The sequence below is a fragment of the Anopheles merus genome, chromosome 2R (assembly GCF_017562075.2).
Source record: "Anopheles merus strain MAF chromosome 2R, AmerM5.1, whole genome shotgun sequence".
Taxonomy (NCBI): Eukaryota; Metazoa; Arthropoda; class Insecta; order Diptera; family Culicidae; genus Anopheles; species Anopheles merus.
Window position 1 is genome coordinate 21,317,749 of NC_054082.1, and position 20,660 is coordinate 21,338,408.

Sequence of the window (20,660 nt, forward strand, 5' to 3'; positions counted from 1 at the left end):
GCCCGAGCACTTGAAAACGTTCAGCGTTACGACGAGTGGATGAAAACATTAAACAAATCAAAAAGGGCAGCACGGTTGTCGTTCGTGCCCCGGCCGTAAACTGGGATCTCAGGCCGGAACCGATGCAAAGGGAACGATTCATCACTATGCTAAAACGGTATGCTGCGTACGGTGTGCTGCCCAGCGGCGATCGCCGAGCAAGCAGGAAGCAGGGGTCTATCGTAATTTGATGGGTCCGCCCGGGCATCTCCGGACCTTGCGAAAGGTCAGCCCGGGTAGACCGGTCAACTGGCGCGAAATGGAAGTGAGTGCTGAAATGATAATGCGTCACCCGGCGGCGCATGATGATGGGGCCCACAGGGGCGCACCTATTAGGAAAGGTTTTTGCCAAAAATAGTCCAAGGTGTTAAGTGAATGAATGTTTCCAACGACAACAAAAATCAGACTGTACACATTGAGGCTTTGTCGTTTGGTATGCCCTATTTCGAGTGTAGCACCAACCATGTTGACTTCGTTAGGCGTATCAAAAGTACACGTTCGAGAGCGGAAGAAGGTCAAGTGCTTCTTCCCGGGATAGGAATTTCCTTTTACTGCTGCGAAAATGAACCGAAATCACACAGCAAGACGGCAAAGCAGCGCCAGTAAATTGGAACCACGCATTCTGGGAAGTGTTTTGCAAACGCTCTTCCCCGTAGGCACGGGACAATCAGCTCCAGCTGCGGTTGAATTGTAGCTGCCCGCAATGGACTGAAGACGAACCTGGGTTTTGGGCGAACAAATGTGATGAACTCTCATCAGTTCAAAGGAATGCTTCATCAGGATGATGGTACAGTGCGCTGAGCCCAATGAAAAGTGCCAACGCAAGCCCATCCACATATCACGATTGTTATCGTACGGGACGGAAAATTGCTTGAATGAAAATTGATGCCGCTATGGTGCATGGCGCACGATGATTAATGGCACCCGTGTGATGGCGTTTAGGGTGCATTTTCTGGGAATTTTCTAGTGCTATTCTAACCATATGACAGAACAAAAAAAAGAAAAGAATGCTCTAACCACCCACCATACCGTATCAATTTGCCAACTTACCGCACCGCAATGCTGAACACGATGCTTCCCACGATCATCGCGACGGCGATAAGCCCGACCAGCCCGACAACCGCCCAGCACAGCACACCACAGATCCAGATCGTCTCGAGCGTTGCCTCCACCACCCAGTCGGCGTACCCGGGCGGTACGGGATGCATGCTGAACTGGTGCCGGTGCAGCTGGCTCTGCTGCAGGATGAGAAACGGGCGCCACATCACGGCCGTCCGGCGGTGCGAGATGTTTTTGAAGTCGAACGCTACAAAATCGAACTGAAACTTGCGGTGCTGCTCGTAGCCGGGGCCGTTCCGTGCCTGGGCATCCTCCGCCACCGCCAGCAGATAGTCGAAGAAGTAAAAGTGCTCCCCGAACATGAGCAGATGATCGGTGGTCGGTGGTGGTGTCGCTTCAGCCCCCCAACTCCAGGAAGCGTTTGCTGTGCTGCTGCCGGTGGTGCTGGTGGTGGTGATTGGGGACAACTCGTCAGCCAGCAGTCGGTCGTAGCTGGCGAGAAAGAGGTCACAGAATCGCTCTATTTCATCGATGGTTGCTTCTAGCGATCGGTTCGACAGCGCGCGGTCGGTTTCATTGTTCACCGGCGACGATGATGGATGGTGAAGGTTGCGGCCGGCGGCACTGTCCGCACCGTGGCTTACGCCGGCTTCGCAATAGCTCCCGAACAGTGTCTGGCAGCGGGCGGTGTCGAACGTTTGGGCGAGAATTTCGTACCAGTTGGCGACTTGCGTGAGCAGATAGTGGAAGTCGCAGCTTTCCGACGCGTTCGTCCCGTTCGTGGCGAGGCTGAGCAGCTCGAGCAGCATCTCGGGCGGGTGCGCGGGTAGAAGCTGTGGCAGGTCCGGCACGGGCGCTGGCTGCTCATCGCCGTACGCGCTGGGGGCGGCAGCATCGTCCGTCGTAGCGTTGAAGCCATCAGCACCGTCGCCATCACCATCGTCATCATGGCCGGTGTCCCGCGGGAGCTTGTCGTCCATCAGCCGTATTTTCAGCAAATTCTCGCTGATATGTTTGTAGTCGCCGAGATCGACGCCGTGCAGCCGGTGCAGGAAGGAGCGAAACTTTTCCGTCAGTATCGTCAGCACGAGCAGGTTGCGGCGGTGGCGCAGCGCTTCGCCGAACGGTTCGGCACCGTTCTCGGCCAGCCGGCGGTACAGCACGTTGTTGCTGTTGAAAATCGTGCCGACCAGGTCGAGGAGCAGAATTTTCGTCCTGCTGTACTGGCTAAGTTGATTGATTACGCTGATTGTTTGTGGGGAGTTGATCGACGAACAGATGATTACCACTGTGTTGGCGGAGAGAAAGGGCGGGGGAAGAAAGATGAAAAGCGAAACGGAGATGAGCACAATGGGTCGAAAACGTTTTTGAGTTGTTCTTGTTTTTTTTCTCCTTCCCGCTCCGAGCTGTCGCCAATCAATGTCGCAATTGATTGCGCGCTGCTCCAGGGCACTGCAATGAATCTTTATGCCAGCGGTGGGTGGTAACATTGGGAGCAAAACAAACGACGCCATCAAACCATATCGCCCCCGCCCCAGCCAGGACAGTTGTGTGGGCAGTTGGGTGCAGCTTCGGTAGGGTTGAAGCCGTGCCGGGTTTTAAAGATAAAGCTGTGTTACAAGCGCCGGGCCTTAAATCCGTCCCATTTCTCGCTTCACAGCTGTAGCCGGGGTGATAATTGCGATGAAACAAGCGATACTTTGAACGCTTCATTACAACCAATGGTGTAAAGAGGGAACAACAAAAAAAAGGCTACGATGCTGCACGATCCTCGATACGGACAGCGCACAAAAGCGGGCGAGCGAAAATTAGATTCCTAATGAACGATACGGATTTTAATGAGATTTTGCCCGAGTTAAGATGTAAAGATTTGATGAGTGTAACTTTCAAAGTTTATCATCCAAAAACGGAAGTCAGGTCGGCCGGGTAGCAGCCAGTAGTGTGGTAAAAGCTCGAGAACGAGAACAGTTTGGCGCGTTCGTTTCATCCACCTTCGTGTGGCAGCCGGGACGGAGAAGAGAGGAAAAAAACAACAGAATACTGACACTGTTCCCTGTGAGTCCTAATTAAATCGCTTGCCACGCAGTGCAGCGAGCCGTACTCATTGTTTTACACGATTTGCAGAAGCGGAAACGGAGGAAAAGATTATTGGATATGAAAAAGTATCTCAAAGCTAAGCGGCAAGCGAGGAACAAGAGATGAAGTAGTCGCAGCAGGATAAGACGGAAGCGAAGCTTACAGAACAGCGGAGGCAGAGCGCAAACCAGAAGGAAAGCATGGTAAGTCGGCCAACGCGCTTTGTACATAACAGGCCAAAGTCCTGCCCGAACACATTAGGAAGAGAGAAAGAAACACAAAGTTACTTATACACACACACACACAAACAGACACACAGCTTCGCGGAGTGAAAAAAAACCCCAAGGGAACACTTTGGTGTACAAATGCGTCTTAATTCGGAATCGGACAATTCTACCGGGAGCAAGCAAACGGGGCGATGAGCGTCAGGAAACAAAATGAGAAAAGCAGAAGAAACAATGTGAATCGAAACACAATCTTGCGGTATTACTGTTTGCTTACTTAGCTAGCTAGCTTTCCTGCGCTAGCACACATTAGTGACGGGCGGTAGCGGTAACTGGACACGGCAAAAGGGAGAAAAAAAAGGAGGGAAGGATCGGGAAGAGAAACCAAAGTTCTGGTCTTTTTTTTTGTTTTCTCGCTATGCCAAAGTCGTACTGTGTGTGAGAGTGTTGGAGCAGATTGGGGGGAAATTTCTAGAATCTCCATCCCGAAGGATGTAGAAGCAGCCGGCCTGGACGTAGTCTGAGCTGCGTCCGGAGGGCTAACAAGATTGTAGTTTTATTGTTGTGTCCGGTCCGGTGGCCGAGGGAAAAGCAAGCAATGCCGGACGGTAGATATTTATACACCAGCACTACGATTGATTGTGTTTGTGGTAGATAAAATTTAGTCCGATTGTGAAACAGTAACAAAACGGGAGTGTAATCCATTACAGCAATGCGTGGGCTGTGATTTTCTGTGCAAAAGTATTGCATAAGTTGTGTTTTATTACTCAACACCAATCAACTTATTAATCGCAAACGGTTGTAAAGTATGATGAAAACGAAGTAAAATCCAGTAAATCATTGCTGATACATTTATTTCACGTTTAGCAAGTATTGCATAGTTTTAGGCGTAAATAATTGTGTTGCCTCTTGGAAGCAAAAAGCGTAATTTTACTGATGAGCAAGCAATAACAATCACAAGCCTAAACTCAACGAAAACACAAGCTTGTCGATGAAAATAAGAATCGCTCTCTTCATTCATCCAATGCAATCCATCCCGTGCTCGTTCTTCATTGGAAGCACACTCAGTGTGTGCCTCAGGCAAACATTGCTAACCTTTGGCGAACAGCCGACAAACCCGATGGGCACACAGGGCAGCGAGGGAAAAGAAAAGTCAAAAGGATTCCATTTGATGCCTTTTGTTGAGCTGCTGCTGCTGCTGCTGTTGCTGCTGCTGGAATCCAATTTTGATTATGGTAATCATCGGTGTTGCGATTGTTGATTGACGAACCACGCATATGTACTAGCACACATTCAAACCGATTCGCAGACTAAACACCAAAAACACACACACACACACACACACACACACACACACACACACACACACACCTCGCCCTGGCTGATTAAATTGTTTACATACACAAAACGGTTTGCCCCGCGCTTGGCCATAGACGTTGTATGGGATGCAAAAGAAGGCGAACATCCACCACATGCACAACACATTGAAGCTAAGAGGAGCAGATGGAAATTCCACCGACCGACCGATCCAGTGCGCACGGTGGTTCAGTGGAAGATGAACAGAAAATGTAATAATTGAAATTTGAATACACATTTCTCCATTCTAAACTCGATCGGGTCGGTTGTTGCGTGGATGGACGAAGCATCTTAGCTCTTCTCATTCCTGTCGCTCGATGATAATACGCCGTGTGGCCAAACGAATTTTGAATTGCAAAGGGAGGAGGATGTTTTTTTTTCCACCTTAGTTAACTCACTCACAGCTTGTGAGTTTTGGGAGAAATGTTTGCAGCACCAGCACCACCATCTACGCCGATCGATAGCGATCGATCGATTCGAAGCTATTGAAGGTAATGGGGCGTGAAATTATGTTCGTATTGCATTTTTTGGGCGAGTGGGTTTTTAACGATATTGAGGTGAAATTAGAAATGATTGAGCAATGGGAATGAGCGCGAAAGGCGTGGAAAAAATGTCCATTTCTTACCTTTTCCATTGCTGTCGTTGAAGGAGGACGGAATGCTGGTCGCATCCATTGCTATCGTGTACGGTATGTGTAGATTGCTGGCCAGCGCAAGCGATAGCGCTCGGTTAGCGTCTGTAAGATGGAGAGTGAAAGAAGAATAAACTGTTAATACATATTTTAATAATACTATTAACATAAGTATCAACTGAATAGTAACTTTTCTATGTTTTTTTTTAATTAAGGAAAAAATAGATTCCCTCACAGCGGCGAAGCTAAACGCACCAAAGTTTCCGCGTGCGCAGAGCATACTAGTTCACCCCGTAAATAGATCCCCAAAATCACTTCCTCGAGCTCGCTGCTGAGACACACCGTGTTTCCTTCAACTCCTTCCCCCGTCGGCGTTTGCACGAAAAAGCCAATCAATTTAAAACACTCTTTTGCACTGGTTTTTGGCATCGATAGCGCTATATTAAACACTAGCGCAAACCCGATCGTGTTGACTTTTGCCGAACAAATTTCCGTCCTTCGATCGATTGTAAATATTTGCTTCACCGATGGCAACATACGGGGGAGCCGGGTGGCACCATTGAGGGTTTGGTGGGGAATTTCGTCTATACATACATACACCCGCATACACAAACACACGCGTGGGCGACTAGCGCCAATGGGGTGGAATAGATAAAATCAGGAGGAAAACTCTCGAACTTGAATTTGTTTTAGACCGCTTTGGGTGTGTTTGTATGTATGCGTTGTTGTTGTTTTTTTGCTGTTGTGGTGATAGCTATGATTTATGTTAAGACACACTTCCTCTCCGCCGCACACTGGCGGTAGTCTTTGCTGTACTGCTTGCCGGAGGTTTCAACGCTCCAAGATCGATATTAATCGACAGCAATAAGCTAGCATTAGTGTGGTGGGTGTGTAGGATTTTCCAAACACAAACACCCGCCTCCCGGAAGTGATGCCGAAGCCCCTTTTGTTATTGTTCCAAATTAAGCCATACCGGGAATGGAACGGAAGATGCCGAAAAGGCTCAGTACAATTCGATAATGTAAAGTGACGAAATAAATCAACTCCAAGCGGCGCACTTCGATTGCCCAGACGGTGGAAGTTGTTTTTATTTTGCCATCCACATCGCAGCCCAAAAGTCCGTGCGACGCGAGCGAAGTTGATGTGTGTTGTGTATCGGTTGCAGGATGAAGGAAAGCAATCGCAGCCGGAGCCGGGCTGTGATTCTTGGAACTGGAAGGCTAAACATTTCGATCGCCTGTGGGGTTTGGTAGTTGAAAAACCTCTACGTTCAAACATTGACAATGGTGGGTAGATTGGGGTAACGGTGGTCAAAATTGAGTGATTCACTTGTTTTACAGTTACATTCTATGTTTGAAATGATCATGTTTATGAAGTCTGCAACTTAATCGCTTCTTTTATTTACAAATTTTACAAATCTTTTAGATCGCAAAATTTCCAATATAGGGCTTTTTCCGTTTGAAGGCACCAAACTAAAAATTTCAGCCCTTAAGTGGAACGACATTCATCGTCTATGCTGCATTAGTTTGACAATAACTGTTCGCCATATTGAAATTCACCATTTGTGTTGACAATAAAAGATACTTTTAAAACTTTCTTTACCCGCTTTGAATTATTTATTTATGTTTGGAATGGATTTTCATGCTTTTACCAATTTAAAATGTATCGCCTCAAATAGCGTTTTACCTTGCTTAACAAACTAATTAAGTTCCAATAAAAATCCATCATCCATGAGTCAACTTGATCGTTTGTTTACATTAATTTTTCAGGCTGAAATAATCTAAGCTGAATGTTGGATTTTGGGTTAACATTAATATTTCGAATATGCATTCAACTCAGAAAAAACATATGAAATAGAAGGAACTAAACCATAGGATATAGATAAAACTACTTGACTAATTTGGATATATTTTACGCTGAAAATCTGATAGTACTTTTGCAAGTGATTTTGTATCGATAGTTTACATGGTTTTAGCCGCCAAGAGTCAGACTCCATATAAAATCCAGCTGGCTAGAATCGTTAAACCCACTATTAACAGAAATTTACCATATAAAACAATTAAAAACAAGTTTATTAACTAAATGGGACATCTAGTCTTTGATAAACAGATTCCATCTTGCCAATTAATTTGCCTAACAGTCAAATTAGTTTGTCGAATCGATTAGGAATTGAAACCTGCGAATAAAATACTATGAAATAGAATTCGAAAATGACAGCTATTTCAAACGCAGAATAATTGATGCGAACATAATGGAGGTGCCCAGTACTTAGTGTAATTTATAGGAAATGAGCGATGTTTTGCTTTTTCTAGCATGGCAAGCTAAGATATGTTGTGTATACGAAGCAAATAAGAAGTATAACAAGATCATAGGCAACAGTTGAATGATAATTTATGGTGCTTATCTTTGTAGTAAAAGATACGAGAAATAATGATATTTTAAAATATAAATTCAAAACCTACGATCTGTTGGTCGATTGCCCACTGTGGCTGAGCACTGAACCTGCGGCGCTGGTCCTATGAAACCGTAACCGGAAAAAGGAAGCCAACTGGATTCGTTTTCGAACCTCAGTACCAAGAAACGACTAGCGTTCGTGGAAATGTTCTCTCGCAATCGGAGCTAATTCCTCCGGTTATAAATTTGTATCAATTTGTCACCCAGCACCGGAGGTGTTTCCCAGTTCGCTGCTGGTAAACTGTTGTGCTGATGGCACCGAAGGACGATTTCAGCGGCACCATCAAACGCTTGCACAAGGGCGGTTCAGTGAGTACCGGCATGACAACACCAGCGCTCGCTTATGAGCTCATAATCTTCGTTTTTTTCCCTCTCTGGTCCTCTCTGGTGCGTAGGATGGGACGCACGTTCGACATCCCGATGCTGCGCAACAAACGCATCGTCATCAATACGTGACAGCCAGATCGCATAAAAATAAATTTCAATCAGTGGAAATTGTTTTCCCCACTGCCCACTGACGGCCGAGGCTTCGTGCCGGTGTCGTTTCTGGACAGATATTCCATGGACATGGGTGTGTGTGTGTGTGTGTGTGTGTGTGTGTGTGTGTGTGTGTGTGTGTGTGTGTGTGTGTGTGTGTGTGTGTGTGTGTGTGTGTGTGTGCGATTTTTTTTCTTCACTCCCGCTCGTGCAGCTTAACAACGGAATGAACTCGAATCGATTTGATTTTATCAACATTCGGTTCAATCCGGTAATCCACTGTCAGCGAAAAGTCCCAACAGACTTGGGAAAGTTGGTTGCACGTGTCGGTCAATGCTGTAATTTGCTCTTCTCACGGGAATGCCATGGTGAGGGCTTTAGAGAGTGTTTACGGTAAGATTACTTGCCACAAAATTTACGTCCGGGAGATTGTTGATGTCTGACGAATTTGATTGTTTTTCGCTTTGCAAATGGAAATGTAATTCTTCAATAGCAGTATGTTATCATGAATCATCTAAATCAATATAACAGCATTAGTAACGTTTGCTATAGCATGAGTAATTAGAGTGAAAAAAGTCAGTATTCTTTACTAAATGCTGCTATCTGAAAAAAAAGCTAGAAAGTTTCAAGAGAGATTGAACGAAATAGCAGCATTGCTAAAACAAACAAAAACAATATAATAAATGAATTAAACTGAAAGCTGGTCCCTGTACGTTCCTCTTCAATGAGTGGTTGTATTTCACTACACCATTCACCTACGCGTGCCATGTCTACCGAGGGCAATTTCACAAAAAAAAAATCGCCTCTTGAATGCGTTGAATAGCGACCACATCGTTAACTATTCACTCTTGCTCCAAAAATACAATCCACTTCCCCTTCCATAACAACCGTTTAACTTATTGCCAGTTGCCCCGCTGCGAATCGTCGTTTGCCGCGATGCCGATCGCACCACCGTGTGCTGTGTGCTTCCGTTCGCTCGCACGCGCACCATGCCAACGACGAAATAAAGCATTCCAGTGCAAGCGATTCATTTGTCCCGGTACAACACACACCTACAGCTTGGCGTAAGGAGCAGCCGCTGTCGGATGCTGGTTTGACAAACAACGTCACCAAGCTTCTTCAACAACTTAAATAGGGAGCTTAGTGCTATTCTATCCTTTCGGCTGCCCGTGGGCTGATGTTTGATTTTGGCAGGAGTTTTGGAGACGCTGCAAGCGCAATCGAACCGGAAGGGCAATGGGTTCGTATAGCTGTCACCTTGTTCAGCTGATATGAATGCTAATACACATATATTTGGTTTGGGTGGGAGTGTGTCTTGAGCACTCCATTTTCTTCATTGACCTCAATCTCATCCAGACTTCTCACTCTTTGCTACATTTTCGGTTTGTTAGGGAAATTGATGCACGTTCTAGTTTTATAGCATTCCTGGCTTTCATTTCCCTTTTTTTCCACTGCACAAAGAGGCAAACGATTGACACATGAGTCTGACCAGTGGACGCTGTCCGAAGAATGAGCTGGATGCGGAGGTTTAAAATCTCGAGGAAAAAAAGGTGACGAACGACCGTGGCCGGATTATGGAATGAAATATTCAGCTTTGGACACCTTTCGCAGCGATATGAGTGGAGAACCTCCGCCCCTCGAGGCAGTGATGAAATTTGGTATGTTTTCAGCGAACTAGCAGCGCACGAGCGAAAGACGAGGGTCTTCGCAAGTAAGCTTCTTTATCAGTACGTCACTCGGCAAGGTAAATGGCAACGGCATCACAATCACACCCTTAGAAAGGATTTCAATTTCATCTCAGCTCAGCGGTGCCTGTTGAACGAGAGCCGTTGCGCTGGATGGCAACTGAAGTAGCACCAAGGTTCGTACCGCCTTTCAATCAGCTGAGCGCTGTGGCGGGACGGAATTTCAAATCAGCCAGTGATTTTACAAGCGAAACTCGTTCAACATTAGCTCAATTGTTCGTTGGGAGGCGGCTTCTCCGTGGCTCCAACATGCTCCATTTTGCCAGCCACAGTTTGGTTGCCATTGCCACACAATAGATTGGCCGTAAACTGTTTGCCCTTCAAGCTGGCACGGATGGTTCGGCCCCGATGAGCACCTTTGAGCCTTTTGCATCGATGGAAGGAGGGCAAAAGGAAACAAAACGCGTTTCGCTTCAGCATCGATTTGACCCGAAAAGTGGTATGCTGCTTGGTGAAGAATGAATATTTAAATTGCAACGGAAGGTGTAACAATGCCTGTCACATGCACACGTCCGTAGCGCACTGTTCGAGCGTAGCAATAGTGGGGTTAAGTTTTACGAACTGTCTGTAAGTTAGCGTGTTACTCACCGCTCGTTAACATGCTTGTTAACACCGCACGAACAGGAATGGTTCAAACTTTAATCAGTTGCGCAATCGATTTCCGTTCTTTCGATTCACCGAATCTCAAATCGTACGGCTTGGCTTTTTTCGCCTTGGAAAAAGTACGCTTTCGACACAATAGATGAAGAGGGTAATAAACTATGCCGTTCAATAGCAAAGAAACGGGTTTTCTGATTTTACCAACAAAGACCAAACGAATACCGACACTCGTGTGCTTTGTTTGTTAATTTTGTAGCTAAAATGTTGCAACCCAAAGTGACCCGGGTACATAGCAATGCTCTCACAAATCACACACACACACACACACACACACACACACAAGCTGACATGAAAGAAAATGGAGCGTGTGAAATTTGATTTTTCACCACAAACAAATAATTCATTGCGGCTCAACAAAGTGTTGTGGCGTTGAGGCGATGTAATTTGTGAGAGGTAGTGGAAATGGTACTGGTCGTATGGAGTTGATGGAAATCAGAGCCGCACAGTGGTGTGTTTGTGAGTGAACAGGGGGTCATTTTTGTGTTTGTTTAATAATTTAATGATTGGTAGCGGTGTATGACTAAATATTCTTCAATTAAAACAAAACGAAATAAATAAATTGTTAATGTAACTTAATAGATATGAAACGCCATCAAGCTCAATGAAGGACGATCTTTGCGAGTTTCTAGTCCGGTTGTAGATCGTTTTGAATTCAAGCATCCTCCGTCTGGTATTAACTGTTTATCCTAAGAAGGCCTTGAAGTCTTGTAAGGTCGCCATGGAACCCATTATGACATTATTGTCTGTTTCTTGGTGTCCTTTGCAATCGATTTGAACAAAGTACCAGGCACCTCCATATTGTTGTTAGTAAATTGTTCGGTTTTTGAACGAAAAACTGAGTAAAAAATACAATAGACACAACAAGGTGTGAGGAAATTGTACTTTTCTTACCTTAATTTTGATTATTTTTATCTTCATACACACTTTTTTGTAAGTGAAATATTATCTCTGCTTAATTTTTGTCCACATTTCGCGCAACGTGCCGTTCAGTTTCCTTCGTTTGGTAAAACTTTCAAAGATTGATGAACATTTGGCAGATTCATGACCCCAACCTCCACCATTCAGGCGCTATAAACAATAGCGACGTGTTTCAAAATAATAAACGAAACCAAGTTGAAACGGGAATACTTTTATTATTTCACTCACAGCACACAGGGGACGGTTTCAAAAATCATTCTCACTGTTGGCACCCGGTTGCAATGGAAACAGGCGCGGCAGCGTTGGTGCAGCCCGTTGGTTGAAGATCGGGTAGCGAGCGCAACACTCGCGAACTCACTGCAAAGCTGCAAATAAATCCAAACAAAATGTCCAACCGAACCTAAATAAACAATGGGTCCCCGTACTTGCGGCAATGCCACGTGCGCACATTCTCAGGACGGAACGCGCGATACCGGGAATTTGCTGGGTTTCCGAGCGAACACCAACACACTGGAAAGGCGTTGGTGGGTCGAGGGGAAGGATAAAGGAACGGGGATCACGATTGGACCATGGAGACTATGGACTGCCCACCGTTTGCTTGCCTGCAATCCTCCCCGGACACGGCCAAAGGAAAGTGTTCCATTTTTCATTCGCTGATAAGTTTTAATGGAAACCCAGAGCTGGGAGCTTGGTTTTCGGGCGGTCGCTGCAAAGACCTGCTAAAGCCTCCATTTTTCATGCCCGGTTGTGTGCCAATGGGGTCATGAAGCTTGCCTCAAATTTTCACTCGCTCATGCTTTTTGGGGGCTTTGTGTGTTACTACTTAAAGTTGCCGAACTGACCCGGCCCGAGCATTATTGGGCACAACTCATTCGAAACGGAGCGCATCCGAACATGCACTGCTTACCCATTTGCCTAGCTATTATGGAAAGAAACCCGCTACTACTGCCCATGCCCATGCTGGACAAGATGCTGGACATACCCCCTGTACACTTCTTGTCCATCTGCGTACAGAGTGTGCGCTTGACTAGTGCAAGCGTTCCCAAGTCTTCGGTTCGGTTTGTTTGCCTTTCCTCTTATCAGCAGCAGCTCACGGAACGCCACGAAGAAGCGCCAGCACACAAAATTTAAGCTCCCAGCTTACAGCCGGCGAAAGGGCGAAGGCATTCTGCTACTGCCGGGCGGACAAAATATGTCCGTTACCAACGGAACGCCTTCGCCGCATCGGTTTGACCGGGATCGTTCGCAGCGGATTAGGCACAAGACCATGCTGCCCGATCTTGCCCTCTCGTGCTGTTTGCATGTATGCCGTACGGATCGTTACCGTCTTGGATTGGGAGCGCCCATTTTCTACGGCAGCCTATTTCAACAAATTTTATTTGATTACCGGACGGGAGAGGCCGGGCGAGAGGTTGTACCGCCCGGCGCTGCTTTACGTTTATTGGGCTTCGGGCGCAATGGCACGTAAGCCGTGGGACGACGATAGCAAATGCAACAACTTTTTCATGTAATTCGAACCGTCAACAAGCGAACGGTGGGTGGATCACCCCCGCCCTGGTACGGAGCCGGGTGTACTTGGGCTGGCTGTTTCGGGTGGCTTCATCATCGGCAATATTTATGGTTGCCTACACAGCACACCAGTACACACGGCAGTATTCAAAATTTCCTAAGAGACCTATCGTAAAAAAATATGATATCGAGTCAGTAAGAAGCAAGGGGAGGGGGAAGGAGAGAGAAAAAAACGAGCCTAAGTGGATGAGGAAAATACATTTTAATACGGCTTTTTGAAAAGGATGCCAATTTTTCTCGATGAAGGGAAGTGAAGTTTATCGTAGAGAGCTATCGAGTACATAGCGTAGGCTCGCTTTTATTGAAACATTATGCAATATTATCCAAAGTTTGCATAACAATTCCAAAATCTTGATTTGCCTTTACAGCATATTGTCCTGAACACAGAATATAATCTGCAATTATTTATCAATTTTCTAGTTCAAATTTAAATAGAAGAACTACATGATTGTAGTGAAATCTGGATGTTTTTATGACATACAAATTCATGAAAAATAAATAAAACTGAATAAATACATAATGAATAAAACGCAATAGAGAAATGCTGCGCAAGTTCAGTTAATTTGTTCGGATATTTTTAGGAGTTTAGCTTGTCTTAATATCTATTTTTAAGATACAAACAATCACATAGAAAGATGACGAAATGTATATGATGAATATCATGTAATCGTATAACGGAAGTGTTAATGTCAAAAGATGACTACTGACGTCATCAATTCCTTACTTGCATGAAAGTCCTTACCATCAACAATAAGCAAGCTACTGCCATCCAGCTCTTTTACATCATGTGGCTATTTCTTTCTCAAATAAAACCGGTTAGCAAACGCACTATACAAACACTAACATAAGGCAAAAACTATTCAATTTCTCCCCATCCTGATGATCGATAGCCTCACAGGCACACACACACACACAGACACTACACTTCGGTGCACTGCCGGTGAAAAATGGCAAAATATCAAAACCGTTTTAAACCGATCGCTGGCGGGCGTGTGTGTGTGTGTGTAGGCAACAGATTGATTTATTTATGCCTTTTCCCTCCCCTTTGGTGCTTCATCTCCACCATCGGCTGCACGTGCTGCTGGCGCATGAGTGTACGCCTGCAAAAACCGTCTGCCAATGACACTTACCTGTCGCAAGCAGGACCGCTTCGGTCCAATTAAGCTGCTGCGCGATGCTTTTCACGGCGAACGAAACAGTTTCGTAAGAGGGAATGAACTTTTCCGTCGCCTGCAATGGAAACAGAGATAAAGTGGGTAAGAAGACGCCGCATAAACAACACATGCAAGAAATGGAAGAAACACACCGATGGCAATGGAAATGTCACCGACACCCCGGTACCGGGTGAGTGAAGTGAGAGAGAGAGAGAGCAACTGGGGGGATGGTATCAGAACGGACGTGAGCGTGAATAGGAGGAGAAGTGACAATTCCTAAGTTCTGGAAATTTGAACCGTCCCAAGGCTGAAATACGAGTTCGGCGAGAAACTCGGATGCGAGTTGACGAGCCATCCGAGCGACACAGCGTCCGGAAACGGTCAACGTGACCGTTGCTATGGAGCATTCGCCTGCCGGGGCGAAAAGTGCCCTTGACAAGCGTTTCATTCTTTCGTACGCTGAGTGACACACGATACGGAAAGTTTACGTCGCTGCTGCTGCATTATTACCACGTTGTTGATAGCGCCTATGTTACCCGTGTGTGTTTGAGAGAGAGAGAGAGAGAGAGAGAGAGAGAGAGAGAGAGAGAGAAAGAAAGCGAGAGCGAGAGCTTTTGCCTGTCACCTTGTCAGTTGTTTCATCAGAAGATGGCTCGTTTGATAGGATCTATTTCTGCAAAAGTTAAGATTGTATAATTGGACCAAAGAAAGCTTAATAAAATGAAGACAGTAACATGAACACTCCACACCACAGCAAAGGCATTAAAAGCAGGTACCATTACATTGATAAATTGCAGCTTTGTTTGAATTTGATTTTGATGCTTTTCAATTGCTCCAAAACGCCAGTGAGTAGAACAGCACCAAAGTAAACCGCACTTGAAATACATTACTTCCCACTGTGCCAAGAGTGTCGGGAAGAGTGGCAAAAGGCTCATTGAGCACTCTCGGGAACAAAAAAAAAACCCACCCACCCACCCACTCACAGTGCCGCGTGTTATCGTTTGATTGACTTTGAGTAGAGTGTGCGCGAGTATTGGGGCGGGTTCAGTGGTAGGACAACTGTGAAAAATCAAGCAGCCAAACTTTTTCACCCCACTCTTGACGCGGGAAGAAAACATATTTAGCGGGCCTTGTCGGTTTGAAAACGAAAAAAAATGGGGCGAGCATCCTTAGCGGCGTTATGCCACCGAAAATGGGGAGTACGTCAGAATGTCATTTAACTTTGCTTGCTGGGTGTCGTAATTTCCCATTCTCTTTTATGCTCTCTTTCATCTTGCAGCTCTAGCCCTTCTGACGAAATCTGCTTAGCCAGCCCTGGAGCCCGTGATTGCGGTTACGCTTGTGGTGCTCCGCTCGTGGTACGATTAGAAATACTTACGGGAAGCTGTCAGCCTAAACAAAAAAGTTTTTCCAATTACGCTAACTTTCTGTGTGGCAAACCGCAACGTGGTATCTCCTCAGCCAGGAAAAAAGGGGCTTCAATGGCGTATTTAATATCGCAGATGTCCGGCAGTTCACGAGTCTTCCATCTATGGTTGATCTTATGGACCGCGTACTTGATGATGATTTCCATCTTGTAGCTAAACCCGAGCGACGATAGTGGTTTCTTCTTCTCCTTCTGCACAACAACCGTGGCCGGTCAAGGCCTGTCTGTACCCATAGTGGGCTTGATTTTCAGTAACTTATTGATAACCTAAAGCAAGATAGTCAGCCCTACGTCCCGTCCTACGGGGGCACGGTCCATTCGGAGCTTGAACCCATGACGGTCATGTTTTCAATGCTCCAGGACGGGTGGAATTGTGGCTTTGCCGTTATGCTACTCACCATTAGCGCCATATCGACGCAACAGAACGTGATAACATCTCCAGCATCTCCACCTCCTCTGGTACGCGTAACAGATCCTGCTCGCTGAAGTTTGTTGTCCAGCTGCAGTACCGTTTCGTGTGCGTGTGTTAGTGTGTGTTTACTTTCTGCCTGCGCTCATTACGATAATGATGTAATCAATTAACAGGTGCCCATGGCTGGCCCTGTACGCAAACCATCCATTGCACACGCACTCGCTCTTCGAGTGCCACGCGGAAAGGGGCCAACCCCAACTGTTTGCCCGTCTGTTTGCGGGATGCTCCCGTGTAGAATTTATTGTTTGTTTCTTCACCATAAATGTAGAATGTAAGCATTTGCGGCGATTTAATGGGATGCAGGGAGAGATGCAAAGCGTGCGAAACAACACAGACACACACACAGACAAGTACGGCTAATTTTGGTGGCCAATTTTCGCTCGTTTGTTTAACAAGAGAGCAGACGGCACCGTGCGGCAACTGTCGCGCAGATGTGCCTCTGGTCTATTTTAATAGCACGATCGAGCGCACGCAGCAAGACGATGAGGCAGGGACGAAAATCTGCCGCGCAATGATGTTTATAATCTAAACGAAGCAACATCAAAGCCGAACCTTATCGTGCGGGAACCTGAGGGACGCGAAAGCATTAAAAAAATTGAAAAGGAGAACTTCAAACACGTTTTTTTGGTTCTGTGTTTTTTGCTGTTGCACTGTTTAAAGCAATTAAATGTAGAAAATGAAAAAAATACACAGATTCTTCGAGAAAGTATAGTGATCCAGAATGGAAGAAAAAATGGATCCAATACACAAAAATCTTCTTCGCTGTGAGAGTTAAACCATCACATTTCCTCTCTCTTGGCGGCATCGAAAAGGTGAATCCATTTCGGACGCGAACACGAAAAGTAATATAATGGAAAGTAAAATTCTTTAGCATACTTTCGGCCGACCAAAGTGTGCTTTTTTTTTTTGGCTGGAGCGTCCAGCTGGAGGGGAAGCTTTTAGGCAATGCGCTAGTACCATCACAATCAACGTTATCGTCATTACGAGTGCTGTATTTCATTTCATTCCGTTCGCTCCATTCTGCCGTTCATTCTACAGAACAGAAATAGAAGGACAAGCACAACAAAACAGCAGCAACATCAACAAAAAAAAACTCTCACCAAGAATGTTTAATATATATAAAAAGCCCATCCGTCCTACCCACTGCCCCACTGCCAGTTGCGAAAGTTGATTGCGGCGTGATTATGTAAATAAAACTGCATAAATTATGTTTCGCGCTCGTACTCGGTCTCTCTGTTTCGCTCTTTGAACTCGCCCGGCCCGGTGGGCCGGAAGCATTCGCGGCACTTTCGGCCCCATATGTTTCGCCTTGGTTCGTCGAATTCGTCTGCCGGTGTTTTTATTTCGCACCTTTTTGTGTTTATCATCTCGCTGCATAGCAAAACTGGTTGAGAGGGTGTGTGAGAGAGAGATATAGAGCGGACTGGAGGCGTTTCATTCGACTTTACTCATTATTAAGCGATCGCTACGCGAATGTCAAAATGATTGCCTAACTTTAGGATGATAAATTTGCAGAAAAGCGCGTGTGTAATGTTTTAATGGCTTCGGTAGCGGCATGCGCAGAGGTGTGGGAATTCACTCGGTAGGCGAAGAAGTTTGTGTGTAGAAGATAAAAAAAGCAAACAAAACTTTCCCACCTCCCCGTTTCTGTGCTTTCTGTACAGTTGGCAACACGTTTCCTCACCCCGCCAACAAATTAGCCAAACCCGGCACAGCAGGTGGCCGTTAATGGCCCGGTGGTAAATCTATCGACGAGAAACGAGATCCGATTACTGCTGCACATTTATCAATGAAAATCCCGCTGCTTTTTATTCGATTCTTGGAACGTAAATCACGCGCCAGCAGACCTTCGCATCGACTGTCTGGTTCTGTCTGGAAGTCTTTAATAAAAACGTACCGCTACCCATGCGATACCAGATTGATGGTACGCTGAGAAGTAGTTTGTGGATTAGAGGGAGTGATTTAGTGAGATGATTCGTGGGTAGTGTTAAGCAGTCTACAATGGGTAAAAGTGGCAAGCAGGGATGGAACGAGTATGGGTTGGGTGGAAATCTATTTATCAATCTGTACTCTATGTATTGCTGTCGGAACAGAATTTTGCTTGTCGTTGGAATAATTCATTCCTTCATATCAGTTGAAATAATGCGTTTGTGCTTGTTCCAAAAATCTCCAATCTCATCCCAAACGGATATCGTGTATCTGGTGTTCGGAGTAAAAACAATATATAAACAAAGAAAACATCCCCTCTCGAAGAAGCAAACACCCAGCGACAGCATTCTCGTGCGTGCACGTACGCAACAGGCGTTTGCAACGTGCGAGCCTACGCTCCGATACAGCACATACCACCCCCCACCCCCTTTTCGCTTACCTTCATGCGTGGGCACGGCCAGAAGAGCACCGACTTCCGGTAGATGGCTGACAAGTGTGTCGAAAGGCTGTCACAGTATCCAATGAAGCTGTCACCTTCGTCGGACATGTAGAGCACGGTCGCGAAGGCGGGATCCTCCAGCCAGCGCTCGAACGCAACCATATCTGTGGCGGTAGGTAGGAAGAGAGTGTTAGTAAAAAGCCGAATGAGAGAGAGAGAGGGAGAGAGACTGTGTAGCAGCGGGTTGGACGATTGGTATGGTCCAACGATTGGTAAACAACATAAATAATCTCATCGATGGGGGCCCGATTGGCGTTTTTATTGTATCGGAGCACTTAAACCTCCACTTCACTCTTGAAATAAATAAAAAAGACATGCAGAATATGACATGCAACCAGAGCAAACCCACTCCGGGCTGGGGGAAGCGAATCGGGTTGAGCAGATGAGGAAATGAGTTAAATTTCCCGCCCGCAGCTGATGGAAGGTTCATCACCACCGACACCTTCCATCGCTGTCAGAATCGATTCCGGACTTTCAACAGCAAAACAGCACCAATCCGTCAACGTGCGCCTGTAAGCGACGAAAATCGAAACCCGAAAACGACCCAACGACGGCTGAAATCGAGTTGTGTTTGGTTCGATTTGGGTAGGGGGGGGGGGATGTTTTTTGCAAGGGTTTATTTTTCGTGCCCCGGTTCATTGGCCCAGAAAGAAGGGTGCGGCACAAAACCGATCGAGCCAAAATGCCATGACGGGGAATGCCGCCACCCCACCCACGTACGTCGATGACGGATAAATTGGATTACGTCTGCGTAAAATAAAAAAGCAAATATATTAGATAGATAAATCAATTACTGGGGCAGGGAGCTGTTCCGGCATTCAGTAGTGGTGTCTTCTGGAGCACCGGAACAACGCTGAAACCGGGGTAAGCAGGTTGCGCAATGGGTTGCGTGAGAAGGACGGAGCGCCAATCGGGAGTGAAAACCACTTCCTTCAGCGATTTTACAGCGTTTTGTGAGAGGAAAAAAAAGAAGCCGATTTCTTCGCGAAAGCAAACGACATGGCAGCGATGAAGGAAGGGAGTGGAATTTGGAAAAGCGATTGCAAAGTGCGATACACGTTAAACGATCGTCCGTGCACGGTGCGGATGTTTCGCGGAAAGTGGGTTCACCGTGCCCCGTACAGCGCGAACGGATTTGCGACTGGGAAAGGAAATGAAGTCGAACGGGAACGGGATTCGCTTTCCAGGAAAATGAAGTTATTCATCGATTCGAGCTAAAGTAATTACAACTTGACGTCAACAGGCTCGAAATCATTTCATTTCACGCTGTCGGGCAAGTGCTGGGAGGGCGATATCGCAACCAGCGGGCGTATGCCGACGGAACACTGGGTTACTTCTGGGAGTGCTCCACTAGCTGCATCATGTAATAAACACTGGTTATGTGAAAGTTTGCTGTAAGATTGGTGCCACCTGTGCAACTGCTGTGCCAGCTCAAAGTGGAACTCGGACAGATTGGCAGTTGTGCTGGACGAAAGGACAGCACGAAATCAACCAATTCGAAACTTTACACTGCTTGCAATTCAATTCAAACCCTTTTTTTTCTTTCGACGCGCTATTGCTGACTACGGCGCAAGGAAAAGAAAGTTTTGTATTTCGTTACAATGTCAGAACAGCTGGGGAGTGTAGTTGGAAATTAAGTGCTCAAAGATCCCACACTGCAGAGCAACGTTGGGTAGAACAATAAGTTCGTAGGATACGGCAGGTGAGTTTTTAAAAGATCGTACACCTTCGAGCAATCGCTAGGGACAAGTGTTTGGTAGCGTCCACCTTTGTATCAAACATTTGAGGAATGTCGAAAAGCTTGAAAAGAGTTTACATTGTATCCTGTACCGGTGATTGTTGCAGCAAACCCGAGCAAAGGTTCGTCAACAACAAGCAACTAGCCAGTGTAACGTTACAAACGGCAATAACAGAATGAACGACTTACTGCGTAACAGCAATGGACGCTCGAAACTTTTCCCACCACCCAAAC

The 20,660-nt window shown here is 46.1% G+C and overlaps 1 protein-coding gene across 2 annotated transcripts in view; it reads right to left on the reverse strand.

Moving 5' to 3' along the window:
- LOC121588024 (receptor-type guanylate cyclase gcy-12) overlaps positions 1-20,660 on the reverse strand; it is a 63,464-nt gene that overhangs the window by 23,529 nt on the left and 19,275 nt on the right. Inside the window, exons 3-6 of one of the 2 annotated variants that reach the window (XM_041905508.1) lie at positions 18,629-18,792; positions 14,339-14,438; positions 5,380-5,490; positions 1,090-2,386 (exon numbers count right to left, since the gene is read on the reverse strand). In XM_041905508.1, the coding sequence (XP_041761442.1) occupies positions 1,090-2,386; positions 5,380-5,490; positions 14,339-14,438; positions 18,629-18,792 (1,672 nt within the window). Of the gene's footprint in view, positions 1-1,089; positions 2,387-5,379; positions 5,491-14,338; positions 14,439-14,514; positions 15,059-18,628; positions 18,793-20,660 lie in introns of those variants that run through there. The other variant, XM_041905509.1, reaches the window with a different exon arrangement.